General features: G+C 37.9%; 2 protein-coding genes and 1 long non-coding RNA gene across 3 annotated transcripts; all 3 read left to right on the top strand.

Annotated features, from left to right (window-relative positions):
• Positions 1-1,318: 1,318 nt before the first annotated feature.
• Positions 1,319-3,108, top strand: LOC141615362 (uncharacterized). The gene is made up of 2 exons (XM_074433749.1): positions 1,319-2,523; positions 2,823-3,108. Exons 1-2 carry the CDS (start codon positions 1,428-1,430, stop codon positions 2,855-2,857), a joined length of 1,131 nt encoding a protein of 376 aa, XP_074289850.1. The 5' UTR covers positions 1,319-1,427; the 3' UTR covers positions 2,858-3,108.
• Positions 3,109-13,585: 10,477 nt separating this feature from the next.
• LOC141612392 (uncharacterized) lies at positions 13,586-14,205 on the top strand. Its single transcript, XR_012529079.1, has 3 exons — positions 13,586-13,687; positions 13,806-13,881; positions 14,000-14,205. It is a non-coding gene; the product is annotated as an uncharacterized LOC141612392 (long non-coding RNA).
• Positions 14,206-15,415: 1,210 nt separating this feature from the next.
• On the top strand, positions 15,416-18,827 carry LOC141615363 (uncharacterized). The gene is made up of 5 exons (XM_074433750.1): positions 15,416-15,456; positions 15,587-15,673; positions 17,137-17,272; positions 17,391-17,598; positions 18,401-18,827. The coding sequence occupies exons 1-5, from the start codon at positions 15,428-15,430 to the stop codon at positions 18,529-18,531; spliced, it is 591 nt and encodes a 196-aa protein (XP_074289851.1). The 5' UTR covers positions 15,416-15,427; the 3' UTR covers positions 18,532-18,827.
• Positions 18,828-21,383: the final 2,556 nt, after the last annotated feature.

Genomic DNA, 21,383 nt, shown 5'->3' on the forward strand with positions numbered 1-21,383 from the left:
AATCTATAATGCTCTTATCTACCGAAGCCTACATTAACAGAAATTATGTATTCTTTTCCAACTAAAGTAGATGTTAAACATTAGCAGGGATCAATTACACAAAGAGTATTTTGTGATGCTTTAGCTGAAGAAAGTGCAAGAAAACATCCTGCTGATGGTATAACATAATTGATTGGGATATGAAATCTTCCATTTCATTTGCATCTCTGCCGCTCCTGCTACCGCGACCTGTGTGGCTGTGTCTTAGCCGGAATCAGCAATGGTTCAATGAGCCACTGTGGGAGTATCATTTATATTTGAATGGATGTTCCATCTTTAGTTGTTTTCTCAAGTTTTTTTGTTTGTTATAGTAATGGTCTATTTGGATTTAGTTTATTTTGTCTATTAATGCCTCGTTTGGGTAGTTTGGATGCATACATCTATTTTAATGTTTAGGGGTTTTGAGTTTTAATCTTTGTAGCAGTCTGGAAATAAATGGGAAGATACATTCTACTTTGATGATTAAAGATTCAATGATATAGTTTTGTTCAAGTCTTACAGGAAGCATTACCATCACCGCCCGTTGTAATTGGCTCAACCGACATACATGGTAGCTATATCAGTAGCAGCAATTGCAATTCCGTCAGCTGCGGCCTGTGGGAACACTAGCAGTAGTGTCTTTGCTAGCTTTTTTGCATCTTCAAATCCAAATCCCGGGTTTTCAGACTTCATCCAGACAATGGGTCTGCCAAAATGCCCACCCAGCGAATTCCCCTCATCTTCATCGTCTGAAATGAAATCACTTTGCCTTGCTGCAAATCACGGGTCATCCATTTTCGCCCATGCGGGTGTAGGTCAGGAATGAAGACAGTATGCCCCAGACCCACAGCCAACAATGTCAGTCACGGCCATCCTCGAGAAAGCTGCTCAGATTGGTACAGTCATGGCGGGTCTACTTGTTAGAAACTGCAGGGATCCATTTCCGACATATATGAAAAAGGTGCCATTACTGCATTAGTATAATCAGCCTCAATCGTATTTATAGTTTTATAGCCTTAATGCTTACAGATTGGTGCTGTTATTTTCTGCACATATAAGGAGTAGTAATTTGGAAAATGTTCGGGGACATCGGGCTCTTGCATTCTCGTTGCTTGTTAGAATATTCCAATATTCCCGTATCATATTGGCATCATATCTCGTGTAAATAGGAGTATGTATTTATCCATATAATTAGTTGCCTTTCTTATAGGATCATAATTAGGAGAAGATTTGGTTGTTGTAGTATATAAGCTAAGTAGCTAACCCTTTGTACGATATTCTATCATTGAGAAATATACAATTTCATTAGTGACACATTATACAGTTTATCATGGTATCAGCCTAATTCGATCCTGATAAAAAAAAAAAAAAAAAAAAAAAAAAATTCCGCAATCGACAAATTTTAATCAATGACTAACGGAACTGGTAATGGAGGTAATGGCAAAGGAGGGGGCGACAAGAAGATCGAAGCAATTCCGCCCTCTTCCCCATTATATCTTCATCCTTCCGATACCCCAAGCCTAAAATTAACACAAACCACGTTTGATGGTGAAAATTATGCCATCTGGGCCGATGCCATACGCAACGGTCTCGATGCGAAAAATAAATTAGGTTTGATTGACGGGTCAGTGACAAAACCCGCCACTGGTTCGAGTGCAGAAAACGAGTTGGAGGCAGTTGCATGGCGTCAATGCAACGCCATGGTTAAAGCCTGGATTCGTGCCGCTATCGACCCAAAGCTCCACTCGAGTATTTCTTTCAATACATCCACCGTCAAAGAAATTTGGGATGAATTGGAAGAACGCTATTCGGTTGGTAACGCTCCTAGGGTGCATCAACTGAAGAGCGATTTAAATGAATGTCGCCTTGGCAAGCAATCTGTGGTTGAATATTACACTCGTCTCAAGGCTATATGGGACGAGTTGGCCAGCCATAGCAAAGTCCCTCAGTGTACTTGTGGTGCAGCCACAGCCTTGGCAAAGGAGAAGGAAGAAGAGCGAGTTCATCAATTTCTAATGGGTTTGGATTCGCCTATTTATCAAAATATTCGAACTAATCTGTTGATGGAAGATAATATTACCTCGTTGAGTCGAGCATACGCAATTGTTTTGCGCGAGGAAAGACATGTGGCTCTCACCCGAGGAAAAGAAGAGCAAACCAAGGCGGCTATGGCGGTCAAGGTTGCTAACGGAGGCAAGGGAAGCAGCAGTGCACCGGTAAGTGACCCAGCAGGAGACGGACCTGTTCGCTGCACTCACTGCAATAAATGGTATCATACGGAAGACAATTGCTGGGAGAAACACGGCTATCCATCAAGAGGCCGTGGGCGTGGGCGTCGAGGAGGCAGAGGCTCGGGCAGAGGAGGCCGAGGATACAATTCCCAGGTTGCCAATGCTGCTCATGTTGGTGAAGATGAGCCATCCTTCGAAAACTTGACGTCACAGGAAGTTCAACAAATACGTGCTTTCTTGAGTACAAAATCAGAAGGTAGCTCAAAGTTGTCAGGTATGTCAAATAAAATTGATATTGGCAATTGGTTACTTGATAGCGGTGCCTCGCACCATATGACTGGACGACGCGAGCTACTTCACGATATATGGACAGGAGATCCGTCACGGGTTGGATTGCCTAACGGTTCACATATTGTTGCGTATGAACATGGATGTGTGACATTGAATGATAATTTTATTTTGAAAGACGTATTATATGTTCCCAAGTTAACTTGCGATTTGATTTCGATTCAACAATTAATAGAAGAAAATAACTGTGTTTTGACCTTTTATCGTGACTATTGCGTTATCCAGGACCAGTCTACGAGGACGCAGATTGGACGGGGTGAGCATAAGGAAGGGGTTTATTTTCTAAGGAGTACGCATGTGGCAGCTAGGACGACCGTGGATGTTGATGCGAGGCTTTGGCATCAACGACTTGGACATCCCTCCAATAGTATTTTACCTTGTTTTTCTTCTTTAATTGGACAAGATTTGCATTTAAATTCTGATTCTCATTGTGATTCGTGTTGTCGCGCGAAGCAAACTCGTTCTATTTTTCAGCTTAATAATAAAAGAAGTACCATTTTGTTTGCTTTAATACATTGCGACATATGGGGACCTTACCGAACGGGTAGTTTGTCGGGAGCACATTATTTTTTAAGCATTGTAGATGACCATAGCCGAGCTGTTTGGGTGTTTCTCATGAAAGACAGACGTGAGGTAGGGAGTCTCTTGAGGAATTTTTGTACCATGACTCACAACCAATTTGGGAAAAGAGTCAAAGTAATCCAAACGGACAATGGGACAGAATTTTTCTCGGATGATATGAAGGAGTATTATGGGGAACATGGTATTATATGTCGTTCTAGCAATGTAGATACCCCTCAACAAAATGGCCGGGTAGAGCGGAAGCATAGACATATTCTTGAAAAGGCACGAGCTCTTCGTTTTCAATCCGGGTTACCATTACATTTTTGGGGGGAGTGGATCTATAATGTGTGCGGATGGTATTGCTCATACTCTTGCTAGTGTTCATAAGTGTTTAATATTAGTAATTTTATTCTTGTGTTTACTCTCTTTAATTTCTAATATGATCTTATCTCATTGCTCACTAATACTAATGACTAGTTGATTTTGATTATCTTGTTAAGGGGGAACCAAAAGGGGAAAGACACATTATATTTGGCTTGTCATCATCAAAGGGGGAATTTGTTGAGCTTATTGTGTTGATGATGACAAACCAAATGTTACTAATGTTTTTTTCTTAAGTTTACTTAATAGGAATTGTCGATTTGTTGATTCAAGACGATTGAAGCGTTGGATGAAGACCGCCTTGTATTTAATTTGGGTCATTAGAATTGAGATAATGTGAATAAATAAAGTGATTACATGTTATTAATCAAGCCAACCTCTAACCTAAGTTTTTCAAATTGTGCTCTTGCAAGTGGTTTAGTGAAAATATCCGCAATTTGATCCTCGGTTTTACAAAATTTAAGACTTATATTACCTTTTTCTACATGATCACGAAGAAAATGATGTCGGATTTCAATATGCTTAGTTCGTGAGTGTTGGATGGGATTTTTTGAAATGTTTATAGCACTTGTATTATCACACATAATGGGAACGGAATCGTAAAACATACCAAAGTCGGAAAGTTGTTGTCTCACCCATAAGAGTTGAGAGCAACAAAGGTCTGGCTGACCGACATATTCGCTTTCGGCCGTAGAAAGAGCGACCGTATTTTGCTTCTTCGAAGCCCAAGAAACAAGACATGGGCCCAAGAAAGTAGCAACACCGGATGTACTTTTACGATCCACCGTACACCCCGCATAGTCCGCATCGGAATAACCTATAAGATCAAAGGGACAATATAAGGGATACCATAGGTAAAGATTTTGTGTTCCAATCAAATACCGAAGAATTCGTTTGACCGCTTTGAAATGGGATTCTTTCGGATTTGCTTGGAATCTAGCACATAAGCAAACACTAAAGAGAATATCGGGACGACTAGCGGTTAGGTAAAGTAGTGATCCAATCATACCTCTATACACCTTTTCACTAACATTCTTACCATGTTCATCTTTGTCCAATTTGGATCCGGGTACCATAGGTGTATCGTGAGAGTTACCTTGAGTCATCCCAAATTTCTTTAGCATTTCTTTAATGTACTTTTGTTGATGGATCATGATTCCATCCTTAGATTGCTTGATTTGGAGCCCAAGAAAGAATCCTAACTCACCCATCATGCTCATTTCAAATTCCGATTTCATTAGTTCCGAAAAATAGACACAAAGAAGTTCATTAGTTGCACCAAATATAATATCATCAACATATACTTGGACAATCAACAGTTCAGCAGACTGTGTCTTTAAAAACAATGTTTTATCAACGGAACCTCTTCTAAAACCGTTTTCAATGAGAAATTTAGACAACCTATCATACCAACACCTAGGTGCTTGTTTTAAACCATAAAGAGCTTTGTCTAATTTGAAAACATGTTTAGGAAAATCATTGTCTAAGAAACCCGGAGGTTGCTCCACAAAGACATCTTCTTCCAAATATCCATTTAAGAAAGCGGTTTTGACATCCATTTGGAAGAGTTTAATGCCTTTGTGAGCCGCAAAAGCAATGAGTAATCGTATGGCTTCAAGCCGGGCTACCGGTGCATAGGTTTCATCATAATCGATTCCTTCTTGTTGATTATAACCTTGCACCACTAGCCTAGCTTTATTCCTTACAATTTCACCCGAATCATCAAGCTTATTGCGAAAGACCCACCTAGTACCAATGACGATATGGTTGGGTGGTCTAGGGACTAAGTGCCATACCTCGTTCCTTTTGAATTGATTTAGTTCCTCTTGCATAGCAACTAGCCAATCATCATCGGCTAAGGCGATAGTCACATTTGAAGGCTCGATTTGGGATAAGAAGGCATTATGAGCACAAAAGTTTTGTAAGGATGCCCTTGTTCTTATTCCGGAATTTAGATCACTTGTCAAGTTGGAAAGAGGGTGAGAGCTTTGATGCTTCCATTTTCTTAGGACGAAAGGGGTTTCTTCCCCCTCAGAGGCAACAGTCTCTGAGACTGTTGTCTGTTGATTAGAGGAAGGATCTGGAATAGTGTCTGAGGATTCTCCTGAGGCAACAGTGTCCGAGATCGTTGTCTTTGTTTCTCGAAGTGGAGGCAACGATCGTGGGAACTGTTCTTTGAATGAGATGTTGAAACAGAGGCAACAAAGTGTCTCTGTTTGTTCCCCCGAACTGGTGCTTGCATCGAAGGAAACAGATGTCTGTGGATCGTTGCCCAACGTCATTGTTTGGAGCTTCTTCATCCTCAAACACAAAGTCTTTTCTTACAAGACCTATCTCAAATTCATCATCTTCATCATCTTCATCGTCTTCTCCATCATTTTGTACCTGTCCAAGAATGCTAGATTCATCAAATATGACATGGACACTTTCTTCAATTAGCATGGTTCGTTTGTTATAAACTTTATAGGCCTTGCTATGGTCGGAATAACCAATAAAAACCGCTTCGTCACTATGAGGATCGAATTTTCCCAAGTTGTCTTTACCATTGTTGTGAACAAAACACTTGCTCCCAAAGCATCTAAAGTATGAGATATTGGGTTTTCTACCACGTAAAATTTCATAGGGTGTTTTATTGATTATGCTTCTTATCATGACTCGATTATGAATATAGCAAGCGGTGTTTACCGCTTCGGCCCAAAAGTCTTTAGGCAATTTACTACACAACAACATGGTTCTAGCCATACTTTCAAGGGTCCTATTCATTCGTTCGACCACTCCATTTTGTTGTGGTGTTCTAGGAGCCGAAAAATTATGGTCTACACCATTGTCATTACAATAAGCGCTAAATGATGAATTTTCGAATTCGGTTCCATGATCGGTTCTTATGGAAACAAGTTTGAAATCAAGTTTGTTTTGAATCTTTTTCAACCAAATTAAAAATTCATCAAATGCCTCACTCTTGGAACTCAAGAAAAGTGCCCAAACAAACCTAGAATAATCATCAACAATGACACACACATAACGACTACCTCCTCTACTTCTAGTTCTCATTGGTCCACATAAGTCGATATGCAAAAGTTGTAATGGGCGAAGAGTACTCACAATTCTTTTAGACCTAAAGGAACTTCTAACATGTTTACATCTAGCACATTCATCACATACTTTATCAAAGTCAAATTTCATGTTAGGAAATCCTTCTACCAAGTCAAGTCTTTTAAGAGTATTAAGAGTTTTAGCACTAACATGTCCAAACCTTTTGTGCCACAACCAAGGATCATTTTTCATTACACTCATGCATGACATGGTATGACCGGATAACGTGTTTAAGTCGGTTAGGTAAACATCTTTGACACGTCTCCCTTTCGAGAATAATTTCATGAGTTGTGGCATCAATTATTCGACACAAATTAGCACTAAATTCCACAATATTACCTTTGTCACAAAGTTGAGAAATGCTAAGGAGATTATGTTTCAAACCTTTGACAAGCCGCACATTGTCGACACAAAGTAACGATGACTTACCGACCTTTCCCATGCCTATTATTTCACCTTTCTTGTCGTCGCCAAAAGTTACCTTGCCACCATCATAAGCTTCTAGTGAGAGGAATTGGCTTCTATCTCCCGTCATGTGACGAGAACATCCACTATCCAAGTACCAATTGCGGCCGCCTCTCACCAAGCCCTACACAAAATTAGACTTTGAGTTTAGGAACCCAAATAAATTTGGGTCCCTTTTTATCCTTCACATTTTGCAACAAATCTTTTCGAATCCAAACTTGTTTTACAACCTTAATATTTTTGTTAATGTCACTATGTCTTTTCTTGCAAGCATTAAAGACATGACCGGTTTTACCACAATAGTTGCAAATGATGTACTCGGGAAGACCAACATATTTCCTTCTTCTAAAGTCGGTTTGAGTTGGATCCGGTTTTTTGAGGCAACAGTCGGACTGACTGTTCCATTTGAAACCAAGACCGGCAGTTTTGTCACATCTCTTGGACTGATTAGTGAGGAAATTTAAGACATTTTGACTTCCTTCCCAATTTTTAGACACATTCTTAGCCTCAACAAGTTCCTTGGTTAAATCATTGACTCTAGTGGTGAGATGTACAATCTTCTCCTTTTCTCTTTTAAGATCATTATTGTTTTCACTTTCAATGGACATTCTTTTCTCAACTATGATGTCACGGGTTTGGTCATTGAGTTTAGACACAAGGTAACCCATTTTCTCCTTTGACTCTTCGTACTTGGATCTCATTTTGACAAATCTTTCATTCAATTCCATGAGATTTTTCATCTTATCTTGAACATTAAGCTTAAGACTAGAAATACAATTTTCTAAATGAACAATTTTGGATCTAGATGAGCTACATTCGGGAGATTCATTTTGAAATTTGACAAGTTTTTCATGAAGCAATCTAATCTCCCTTTTGTAGGCATCTAAGTTGACTTTGAGACACTCATTCTCTTTAGATAAATTAGTGACTAGTTCATTTGACACTTCCTTGACATTGTCAGAGGCAACAGTCTGAGACACTGTTGTTTTAAGTTCTTCTATCTCATCAACTAAGTCATTAATTACACCTTTAGATATGGAATGTTCATTTAGAAGTTCATCACGTTCCTTAGTTATCATGGACATTTGTAAAATCAGAGTGGTGTTGACATTTTCAAGATCAGAAACATCATTGGGGTTCGACCTAAGACACTCTAGTTCGTTAGACAACTCTTTGTTCAATTTGTTTACTCTTTTCACCTCATCAGAGGCAACAAATGACGCACTGTCATTTGCCTTAAGTTCACTTTTAAGATGATAGTTTTCTTGAGCAATTTCCTCTATTTCATTTTGCATGAGATCCAACTTTTCAGTTTGTGAACGACACTTATCAAAGAGTTTGTCAAGAAGCTTACATACTTTTTCTTTGGAGTAAGTCCTAGCTTTGGCCTTTAGAAGTTTTACCTCATTGTCGGAATCGGAGTCGGAATCATCGGGGTGAGCCATAAGACATCTAAGATGTTCGGTTTTAGAGGGTTTTGAGACTTTGTCCTTGAGACGACTTGTAATACACATTTTAGCCTCTAATTCCTCCTCGATGATTTCATCGTCCTCGGAGTCGGACATTCCCCATATGGCGGACATGACTCGGTTTTTGTAGTCCTTTTTAGCCTTATCTCGCTTATCTTTAGACTTAATATCATCCCACTTAGGACATTCTTTAATTTGATGTGATTTGTCACCACATTTAAAGCATCCAATAGTGGTGGAGGGTCTTTTCTTTGGAAAGCGTTTTTTCGTGTAGTTATTATTGAACCTTTTATGACCATGGCCATTCACCATTCCAACTAAGTTCTTAGAGAACAAAGCAAACTCATCCTCTTCTTCATCCTCATCATCAATTGAAGAGGATGCTAAAGCAAGACTCTTTCCCCTTGAGGATTCACTAGAATGCTTATCGAGATTGAACTCGTGAGCCATTAGTGATCCCATTAGTTCATGAAGAGATAGAGTGGATAGATCTTTGGCTTCCTCTATGGCGGTAACCTTAGGTTGCCATTTAGTGGTAAGACTACGAAGAATTTTTCGAATGATGTCCTCGGACTCGAAATTTCTTCCTAGGCTTTTTAGTTCATTTATAATACACGAAAAGCGAGATGAAAAGCTATTTATGGACTCGTCCTTTGACATGTGAAACATCTCATATTGTTGCATGAGAAGGTCAATACGGTGTTTTCTAACTTGAGACGTCCCTTCATAGGCAAGCACAAGGGAATCCCAAATTAATTTAGCCGTAGGACATCCAGAAATCCGACTCACTTCGGCCTCACCGACACACCGTTGAAGAATCGACATCGCTTTTGAGTTTTTCTCGGCCAATTTAAAATCGTTTTCATTGTAATCTCTCTCATTTTTGACCTTAGTAAAACCCGTAAGGATGTCGGTTTCCTCAATAGTAAGAGGTCCGTTTTCGATTATTTTCCAACATTGATAATCAATACTTTTAATGTAATGCTCCATTTTGAGCTTCCACCATCCAAAATTCTCACCGGTAAAGACCGGGATCTTGGAGTGTTTTGAGGGATCCATTTCCCAAGATTCAAACTCTAAGGTGATAAACCTCGATCAAGAGCACGAGGCTCTGATACCAATTGAAGAGTTTAGGATCCCGAAGTACCTAAGAGGGGGAGGGGGTGAATTAGGTACCTTTTAAAATTTTAACTTAACTTAATTGATTTAAGTTAGTTAAATGAAATGATATCTCAAATACCTAACACAACCTCTTTTAAATGGAGATTAAAAGAAGTGTCGTTGGTTATGATGAAGGCAACAAAGTGTAACGGATCGTAACTTGTTGTCTTTGTATAAACTAAAACAACGAGACCAACGTGACAAAGATAGTAGACTTCTTGTGAAGATAATAAAAACGACAAACTAAGAATTGCAGCGAAATAAATAAACGAAATAAAATATGTTCAACACAATCGGTTTTGAATTGGTTCGGCCTACACTCTATAGGCCTACGTCCAATCTACTTCTCATTAATAATTTGATAATGTAATTAACTCTAACTACAATTATTCTATTACAATGAGATCCCCACAATCTACTCCGATTGTGCTATTCAAGAAACTACTCCGTTTCTAAAGCTCATCTAATTCTCAAGTAGTTACAAGATCAAATGTCTCTAATTTGTTCACTTAAGAACGGGAGAGACTCAATGTCGATCTAACTAAGAGAAAGAAGATATTGAGCTATGTCATACTAGATGAATAAACCATTTTGAGACTTGTAAGAAATAAGAAAAATTTGCAACCAAAAGATTTTAGACACTTGAAAATATTAAGAGCTTTTGCAAATGTTTTCTATCTCTTTCTCAGATTTTAGCAATGTGTGGTGTCTTTCTCAAGGAGTGAAGCACTCCTTTTATAGAGAAAAATGAGGAGTCTTTTAATATAAAAAAATCAAGTTTGAAAGTCAATCCAAAGACAAGTAATATGTGACAAAAGATTTCAGTTTTTCTTACTTGCACCAAAGTGGTTAATCTGAAAAATAAGCTTTTGAAAAGTAAAATTTCCTTTCCTTGTCAAGAGTCACACATGTGACTTGCACAAGAAAGGAAGGCTTTGAAAGTGCTTTCAAAAAATCAATCCTAAAACATTTAACCAATTTGGGCAAAGTTTACAAGTTACCAACTAAACCAATTACTCAGAATAGTTGGTTAGGATTCCTCACAAACTTGTTCAATAATTTAAAAGACGTCTTTGAAAAGCATGGTTTATCCGTCTAGAACAAAGAATAACATGGGCGACACTGTTGCCTTGACATAGCAAACTCAATATTTTTTATCTCAATTCTAATGACCCAAATTAAATACAAGGCGGTCTTCATCCAACGCTTCAATCGTCTTGAATCAACAAATCGACAATTCCTATTAAGTAAACTTAAGAAAAAAACATTAGTAACATTTGGTTTGTCATCATCAACACAATAAGCTCAACAGACTATCATGAGACATATGCTCCCGTAGCAAAAATGACTAGTGTTCGGTGCTTGCTAGCAGTTGCGGTCACAAAGCAATGGGTCATTGAGCAACTTGACGTAAATAACGCTTTCCTTCATGGGGATTTGAGCGAGGAAGTTTATATGAAGTTACCACAAGGATTTCAAGTTAAAGAAGAAAATAAAGTTTGTAAATTGATGAAATCTATTTACGGACTCAAACAAGCATCACGAAACTGGTTTTCAAAGTTAACTGATTCCTTAACTTCTTATGGTTTTGAGCAATCCTTGGCAGATTATTCCCTCTTCACTTACAAGAAAGATGATTTGTTCATTGGTGTGCTTATATAGTCGACGACATGATCATTGTGAGTAGTCAGGTTGAAGCTTGCACTCGATTGAAGGCCTTTTTGCACAAGAAATTCGGTATAAAAGACCTAGGACGATTGAAATATTTCCTCGGTATTGAAGTAGCAACAGGGCCGAAAGGTTTATTCCTTAGCCAAAGGAAGTACGCCATGGAAATCGTCAAGGAGGCAGGAATGGAGGGAGCGAAACCCATTGATACACCGATCCAGCAGAATCATCAATTAGCATTGGCTACGGGATACATTCTCAAAGATCTTATGCGGTATCGAAGGATAGTGGGACGGTTGGTTTATTTAACCATCACAAGACCGGACCTAGTCTATGCAGTCCATGTTTTATCACAATTTGTACACGAGCCACGAAAGGAACACCTCGAAGCAGCCTTACGAGTTGTTCGTTACATCAAAGGGACTCCAGGCAAGGGTATTATAATGAGCAAAGGCTCGGACCTACGCTTGTATGGCTATTGCGATTCAGATTGGGGTAGATGTCCGACAAGCAGGAGGTCTTTGTCCGGGTATTTCGTGTCTTTGGGAACAATTCCTATTTCATGGAAAGCAAAGAAACAAAACACAGTGTCAAAGTCGTCTGCAGAAGCGGAGTATCGAGCGATGGCCGCATTAACAAGTGAATTAATTTGGTTAAAATCATTCCTTGGGTCACTCGGTATTGATCACAAGTGTCCTATGAAGATGTTTTGTGATAATAAAGCGGCTATTCATATTGCAAAGAATCCCGTCTTCCATGACCGAACGAAGCATATCGAAATTGATTGTCATTTCATACGAAGTCACATAGTCAACCAAAATATTTCGCCGTCACATGTTCGGAGTAAAGAGCAAATTGCAGACCTATTTACTAAAGCACTCGGAAGTGAAGCTTTTACATACTTACAGTTCAAGTTGGGCATCGGACTTCCGAGCGGTCCAACTTGAGGGGGGAGTGTTAGAATATTCCAATATTCCCGTATCATATTGGCATCATATCTCGTGTAAATAGGAGTATGTATTTATCCATATAATTAGTTGCCTTTCTTATAGGATCATAATTAGGAGAAGATTTGGTTGTTGTAGTATATAAGCTAAGTAGCTAACCCTTTGTACGATATTCTATCATTGAGAAATATACAATTTCATTAGTTTATCATTGCTTTTATAACAATATTATTATGATCCCTCGGTAAACTTTAGTCACCTCAATTTTAATGAGCTTGTGCTATAGACCAAAACTGCAATCCATGCAACTATTTACTTTTTGAGGAAACCTTTAGCCTAATCAACACGTTAATCAAAATCAGTTTGTTTTCTCTTTGCTGTTTTGTTAATTTGGTCCATGGGTGTGATACAAATCAAGACATTTTGGCAGTGTGAGGATAACATTGAATGTGAAAAATCAAATCGGAAACGCAACCAACTCAGATCCATAGAGAAAGTAAGGTAAATCAATTTTTCTAATCCAATGGTTTAAGCTTAAATTGAAACTTAGACCCAAGCCTGTTAAAACATACCCAAACCTAGTGATGGCGATAGGGGGTTAGCATGAGGGCTCATCCGAGTCGCTCCACTCATCGAATTTAAAGTTTTTAATTAAAATTTTCGATTTTTTTCCAGGTTACCTATTTGCTCCCCGTGAGTTTCAAATCTTGGCTCTACCATTACTGAACCAAATCAATTCATCCAAAATCACGATTCTCAGCCTTGACTTTTTAGAATTCATTTCCATGACATAGAAAAAAACCGTGTTTAGACAGTATAGTTTCTATTGATCATGTTAATTTTTGTACGAAATTACTCTTTTACATACGTATTTTACTTTCCACATACATTTTGTCATAAATTTTCCATAAACTACTCTTCCTTTAAAAGAGGAAAATTTAATCTTTCTCCATTTCTTCTCAAACTCCAATCAATTTTTTCCCCAAAAACTTCATTTAATGTTTTAGATTCATAATTAATTTGAATATCAAATAAGCAATATTCGATTTTCTTGATTAAATTACACAATCTTTTGTTTTAAATTGAATTGATATGTAAACTCGATAGTCTCGCATGTGACAGCACTTTATAAATTGGGCTCGTATTCTCGTAACATGTCTCCCATATAAAACCCAATGCAACAACATTAAAACCGAAAGTATACCGATCGCACTCCCAATTATTTCCTCCTTACAATTACCAAAAACATCCTCCTCGTCTGCAGTAACTCTTGCGGCGCATTTACTCTTCAAACAAATTAGGAGAAGTTTCGATTTCTTCCCTTTTTTCATCAACAATCTTCGTATGCAATTCTTCCTACTTTTTAACAATTTTATAAATTATACTGCTATTTTTCGATTTCTACCTTTGAATTTTACTTTCAGATGATTTGTTAATCTTTTTTACCTCTGTGATTGAAGGAACGACGATGGCAGCTGAAGTAATTGCCGACAACAGCAATCCGAGCGGCTGGTTATTTGACAAGAACAATCGCCGGTGTGTAGCGTTTATTACTTAATTATTTGTATTTGTGTTTGTGTTTGTGTTTGTGTTTGTGTTTGTGTTTGTTTGTGTTTGTGGAATTTTGTTAATGTAATTACAATACAATTGACAGGACTTTGGATATTTTCTACACCGACTACGACACCAAGCTGTTTGTGGAAGACGGGACTTTGGTAGAAGAAAAGTGTTGAGCTTATTGTGTTGATGATGACAAACCAAATGTTACTAATGTTTCTCTTAAGTTTTCTTAATAGGATTTACAGAGATTGATGATGATCAAAGTAGAATGAAGCCAAGGATGAAGATCGTCTTGTATTGTTTAAGGGTCCATAGGTTCGAGTTAGAAAAATATTAACTTTGCTATATCGAGGAAACAATTGATGTCGCCATCACATTTCCTTCCGGACGGATGAACCATTATTTTCAAAAGGAATACATTTCTCTTTTATTTAATTGTGGCATCTCATCTAACTAATTTAAGTAATTAGATTAGTTAGTAAGATGTAAGTTTTGCCTAAACAAGTTAAGATTCCAAGTTTGTGTTTTTGAAAGCTTTTTAAAGACTTCCCATATTTGCCCAAGTCACATGTGTGACTCTTGGCAAAGAAGGAAAGAAAACTTTTCTTGCTTGATTTTTTGACTACCCATTTTGGTGCAAGGAAAATGCTTTTGACTGAAAACTTGTGGCTTGCTAAACTTGATTTACTTTATATTAATTTAATATAAAGTAAACTCCACCCGTCTTCCTCTATATAAAGAGATGCTCCTTCTTTGCATAAAACACACTTTCATAGCTTATAAAATCTGAGAAAGAAATTGAAAACCTTTGCAAAAACCTTAATGCTTTCAAGTATTTAAAATCTTTTAAATTGCAAGTTTTTCATATTTCTTACAAGTCTCAAAAATGGTTCATTTGTTTAAGTATGGCTTAGCTTAATATCTTTCTTCTCTTAGTTGATCGAAAATTGATCTCTCCCGTTCTTAAGTGAACAACTTAGAGATATTTGATCCTATAACTATTTGAGAACTAGATAGAGCTTAAAGAAACGGAGTAGTTTCTTGAGTAGCACAATCGGAGTAGATTGTGGGGATCTCATTGTAATAGAATAATTGTAGTTAGAGTTAATTACATTATCAAATTATTAATGAGAAGTAGATTGGACGTAGGCCTATAGAGTGTAGGCCGAACCAATTCAAAACTGATTGTGTTGAACTTATTTCGTTTATTTATTTCCGCTGCAATTCTTAGTTTGTCGTTTTTATTATCTTCAAGAAACGAGTCTACTATCTTTGTCACGTTGGTCTCATTGTTTACATTTATACAAAGACAACAAGTTACAGTCCGTTACACTGTTGCCTTCATCACAACCAACGACACTTCTTTTAATCTCCATTTAAAAGAGGTTGTGTTAGGTATTTGAGATATCATTTCATTTAACTAACTTAAATCAATTAAGTTAAGTTAAAAATTTTAAAAGGTACCTAATTCACCCCCTCCCCCTCTTAGGTACTTCGGGATCCTAAACTCTTCAAAAAGATTATGCGCTCTGATGATTCATCTCATGAAAAGTAATGTGTTTTCTGCCTTTCACTTGCAATTGACATGGTTTCCTAAGCTTTTTATTTGGTAATGTAATGAAATAAAAATACGATAAAGGAAAAATTTGAGTATTACAATAGTTAGAATTCTTGATTGTAGGACAATCAAAGGATTTGTTGAAGATGAGACTCTGATTGAGGGAAAGATTAAGCGCTCTAGCATTGAAGTTCATTCATCTGATAAGGAGTAATGTTTCTTATAATCTTGTTTTCTGCCTTTTTTTGCAATTGACATGACTTTTCTTAGCTTTTTACTAGTGATGTAACGAAGTAAAAACACGATAAAGGAAAAGGAAACGTAAAGATTTAGCGGGACAGAAGAATATTACAATAGTTAGTACTCTTGATTATAGGACAATGAACATATTTTGTATACATGTAGTATTCGTGTTATAATCTTATGATGACCAGAATGATTTTATGATGATTGATGACCATGGGAAGGAAAATACTTGTGTTAGAATTCAATGTCCCATAGTTTTCCACACATAGCTCGATATATAGGTAGAAACTGCATTTTAGTGTGTTGATTAACTAAACTTGAGTATCTTTCACTTTTTCTGTTTCGGGAAGAAGTATCTAATACAAAAATTTATGGCACAATAGGAAATAGAATGCAGAAATTATAATCTTTTAAAGGAAGAAACTTTTACTTGATATTTGGTATAGTAAGCTGTAACGAAAGTCTGAGTATTATTGATCGTTTCCCTTGTGTTCATCAGAACATATGTTCTGCCAAGATTACTTTTTTATTTCATTGGTTCAGTTTGTTTCTTCTAGTGTATATTTGCTAGAGATAAAATATGAGCATAGTGTGTTTATTGGTGTGTAAAGCTAAATGGTACAAAGAATTACAATAGTTAGTACAATAGTTAGTACAATGACCGTATTTTGAATACATTAGGTAGTATTTGTGTTATAATCTTATGATGACCAAAATGATTGTATGATGACTAGCATGGAAGGATAATACTTGGGTTAGAACGCAATATTCCATAATTTCCCGCACAGAGCTTGATATATAGGTAGAAACTGCATTTTAGTGTTTTGATTAACTAAACCCGAGTATCCTGTTCCACTTTTTCTGTTTCGGGGAGAAATGTGTCTATTGGGTAATAGCATATTAGTATCTACTGCAGAAATTTATGGCACAATAAGAAATAGAATACATAGTAAGTTGTAACGAAAGTCTGAGTATTATTGATCTTTCCCTTCTGTTCATTAGAACATGATCTGCTAAGATTACTTTTTTATTTCATTGGTTCAGTTTGTTATCTTCTAGTATATATTTGCTGGAGATAGATCTGAAGATATTGACATTGTGTGTTTATTAATGTGCAAAGCTAAATGGTATAGAGAATTTGATTAAAAAAAAACGTCACTTATCACCTATGTATATTTCCTGTGAGAGGAGTATTTATTCAACATAATAATAATGACCATTATGTAAGCTAGCTTTCTAGTAAATCTTTTGTGATTTGGTGTATTTTATTTAACTTTATTTATATTGCAATAACAGATAAAATTTAGGTTGCACCAGTTTGGCGACATAATGTTAGTGTTTTAGTCTTAAATCTTTTTCACATTATGTGGCTTAGTTTTCGCTTTGCCTTAAATCTTTTATCTTTGATACATTGGCCATCTATCTAGGTACTCTAGACTATCAGAGTATTATTTATGTAGCTCTCCACCAGAATCGCCATGCCGAACTGACGAAGAGGTGATAGATCACTCACAAACTATCGAAACTGCGAAAGTAGCACTAGAGTACTATAACAAGAAACATGTATGTTAACCTACACTATTTCATTGCTTTCCCCCTTACAAGAAACAAGTCTAAACTTTGTGTGCTATGGTAATTGGCCTAGACATGTTTGCTTCTTTAACATCTTTTTATTTGTCAGCATACTCATTATGAGTTGGCAGAGCCTGTCGTGAGCAATGGCTCTTTGTGGAGTGGTGGACTTTGGATTCACGCCAATTTTAAAGCATTCGACTTGTCCAAGAAAAGTCATGGGGATTCTTCTACAAAGCTCTTCTTTGCAGAACTGAAGGTTTGCCGAAAATCTGGTGTTCCAAAGGATGTGGTCACTGCTTGTCGTCCATTAAATGGTAAGAATTACTCGATGAAATTCTATCCATTTATCCCCTTTTCAATCTAATATCAACTATATTTCATGTTTCTGCTAAAATTTATAGTTCTATAGTAAATAGAATTAAACAATTATTTGTGGTACCTTAAATAACCAAGACATAATTTGAGATATTCTGCGGATATAATATCCCCTAAGTGAAGGAAAGTCGTATGTATATATCTGTGTTCTTGACTTGATAAAGTCAGAAATACTTATGTGTCACACTTATACCTAAGCGAAATGCTTGCACTTACATATGGATATCATTGGAGCGGGCTTGTCGATGTAGCTTCCCCGACACCCGAACCTACCAAACAAAATCTCTTCATATAGTCTCTTGACTAGTCGTCTTTGATCTAACATTTTATCTTTTTAGAAAACTTCATTTAGTTACAATTATTGTTTGTAACCACTTTCATTGTATTTGACCCGTCTATAGCAATAGACGGATATACCCGTCTATAGCAAGACTAATTGATTGAATAATGTTTTGATTTTAATTGATTATGCAAAAAAGAAAATAGGTAAACTACTTAAGTAGGCATAAATGCTCAATGACTTTATTAGTAAAGCATTGGCCTATTTGACTCCTTATGCTTCAAACTATATTTCTAGTCTATTGGTGGTTTGCTGCCATATTTTTTAATTTTTATTTTGTTTTTTCTTTTTCTGCTATTTGCGGAAACTTTGTATATAATTGATGACTCGATGGCACACGTGATAAACTTGACATAAAAACACAAAACCGTTTGTTACAAATTTTGTTGAATTTTTCATAGGTGCTAAAAGGACTACTTGTTGTGAGATGTGTGGCGGAAGTATTTTTCATCCAACCGGGAGATTCCGTCAAGGACTTTACGCGGCCAAGCCAGGTGACTTGCGTCCTCGTCAGAATAGGAGAGTCACATGAAGTAAGTTGCAGGGAAAATGGGTGAGTTAAGGACTAGATTAACCTACTTGAATTATAGCATTCATCTCTTTAGATATTGATGGTAGTTACATTAGTAAGTAGTAGTAGTATTCGGTTGTACAAATGGTACATTTAGTAACCATTTTTAAAGACGTGTTCAAGTCCGAGTTCCATTTTGAGATATATAGAAGCATGTACGTACATTGGTGTAATTTGATACATATAACATTTGCAATGCTTCTTTTTGATAATGACTACGACATTTGTGAACAATTTTTCTAACATATTTGATGACATTTTTCAGTTGTTGTACCTCTCTAGCTTTGAAGTTACAAATTTTATTTATTTTGTTTGACACATTTTTATTGACAAATATGTACTCTCAAATTATTTGTTGGTAGAAGATATGGAGTCGTATGCACTTTTTTTCTTTCTTTGATGATTTTAATTTGTTTTAAGTCGGAATTGAATGATGATCTATTTTACCCCGTACTAAAGAGTGGAAATTGGGCCACTAAGTAAAGCTTCAAATAGAAATAATGTTGATGGGGCATATTCTGCACCCGCTGACCAAGTCAACACATTGAGCAAGGTCAAAGATATCCACAGCAAGTCAACGGCTTAGACAGCCTAACCGACGAGGCCTGTCGGCCTGTCAGATGGGTCCCGACCGGGGCAACCAGCCAGCCGGGGCACACATCCGCGAACTCATATCCAAGACCCCTCGGCGGTGAGTCAACAGGGCCCGCCGGCCTGCCATAGGTCCCTCGGCCGAGGGGTAGATCAGTCTTTCCACCTGCTAGCCACTTGGCCACTACGTGACAAAAGGTGAAAGTCTATAAATACTCCTCAACTATCATTGAGTAGAGGATCCACAATTTAACCTAAGAATCACTATTCATCTGGTAATATCTTCCTTATCTCTCTACAATACATACTTTGCCAAGTAACAACCACTTACCTCTCTAAGTTACTGACTTGAGCGTCGGAGTGAGTTCGCTCGGTCCAAAGCCGAGCCCTTTCAGCATCATCACCAAAATCGTCTCCGTCGTCATCAACATCATCATCATCCTCCCATTCCTCCAAAATTTGAGGATCAACTTCAGGAGAAGGAGACCTCGGACCCCCGGACCTTAGTGGGACGGCGGCGGTGCCTCCCCTTCATCCGGACGCGACAGGAACCCCCGGCGCGGGTTACTAGGTCCGGCCTCAATAGAAGACATGGTAGCAACAGTTATTCAACAAAATAAGAGATCGAGAAAAGTTTGTTTGTTTACCTTGAAGAAAAACACTAGCCAAAGTAACGACACTGAAGATTAGAAAAGAGAAAAACCCTTGGAAATTTAGAGGAAAGAAAATTTTAAGAGAACGAAATTGGTGCCCAATTTCAAAGACTAACTGCCCTATTTATAGGAAAAAGCCCATGAAGAAGGACCAATCGGGGCACAGCCCATGAAACGTCGCCAATCAATCGCAATCGGACGCGTGTCGGACATGCGACCACGGAATGTCAATCGTTGCAAACAGTTGAATGTCAATCAATGCAACGGTGACCAAGCGTCTTCAAAGACGCCCTTCATATCTCTCTGCCTGTTCATCTTCCTCAACAAAATCCTAAGTATCCGTTTCTCCGCCGGCCACATGATCAACCAAGCCGAAAAGCACCGGCCGGGGGAAATCGAAACAACCGCACTCTCCACCCTGGTCTCAGCAAGCGTCATTGCCTTTTCCACATCGGATGTCCATTGCACAACCATGTGGAGGGGGATATGGTACGGCCTAAGCGAGCCACGCCGGGGTAGAAGAAGCGGGCGAAAATTTTCACTTGCGCGAATATACGCTCGGATACATCGGAGCCCATACCACGGCATAGACTACGGCTGGGGCAAATTGATGGGGCATATTCGCACACCCGACCAAGTCAACACATTGAGCAAGGTCAAAGATATCCACAAGAAGTCAACGGCTTAGACAAACCTAACCGACGAGGCCTGTCGGCTGTCGGATGGGTCCGGCCGGGGCAACCACAAATGGGGCACACATCCGCGTACTCATATCCAAGACCCCTCGGCGGTGAGTCAACAGGGCCCGCCGGCCTGCCATAGGTCCCTCGGCCGAGGGGTAGATCAGTCTTTCCACCTGCTAGCCACTTGGCCACTTGGCCACTACGTGACAAAAGGTGAAAGTCTATAAATACTCCTCAACTATCATTGAGTAGAGGATCCACAATTTAACCTAAGAATCACTATTCATCTGGTAATATCTTCCTTATCTCTCTACAATACATACTTTGCCAAGTAACAACCACTTACCTCTCTAAGTTACTGACTTGAGCGTCGGAGTGAGTTCGCTCGGTCCAAAGCCGAGCCCTCAGTTTGTTCATCGTTTCAGGAGACCGCAAGGAGGATTCAACTAAAGACGTCATTCTACAAGCACGGGTGGTAACATATAACTGCTCTGGAATTACACCCGGAACAAATGTATTCAGGTTAGATTGATTGCGCCACTGAGGAGCCTTGATGCTAAGTTGCAGCATTCTTATCTTGGCAAAGATGAACTCTTATAAAACTTGGTAGAAACGTTATACTTCCCGATGACATTCCTTATTATGTGTTGCAATCTTGCAAGATTATTGTTTGTCATATGCGATTTATTTAGTTGATTGGATATCCTTGTGTGCACAATTTCCCTTTGGTTTACCTAGGAAGACGTAACAATATGCATAAGAGGAAGATGTGCATAGGTAAAAGTACAAGAAGAACTTATCTACTTTTTTATAGGGAAAACTTTTTGAAAATTAGCCACGAGTGAAACCGCAATAAACACCACATTAAGCTGCCTTTTAGAAAAAA

The sequence above is a fragment of the Silene latifolia genome, chromosome 11 (assembly GCF_048544455.1).
Source record: "Silene latifolia isolate original U9 population chromosome 11, ASM4854445v1, whole genome shotgun sequence".
Taxonomy (NCBI): domain Eukaryota; kingdom Viridiplantae; phylum Streptophyta; class Magnoliopsida; order Caryophyllales; family Caryophyllaceae; genus Silene; species Silene latifolia.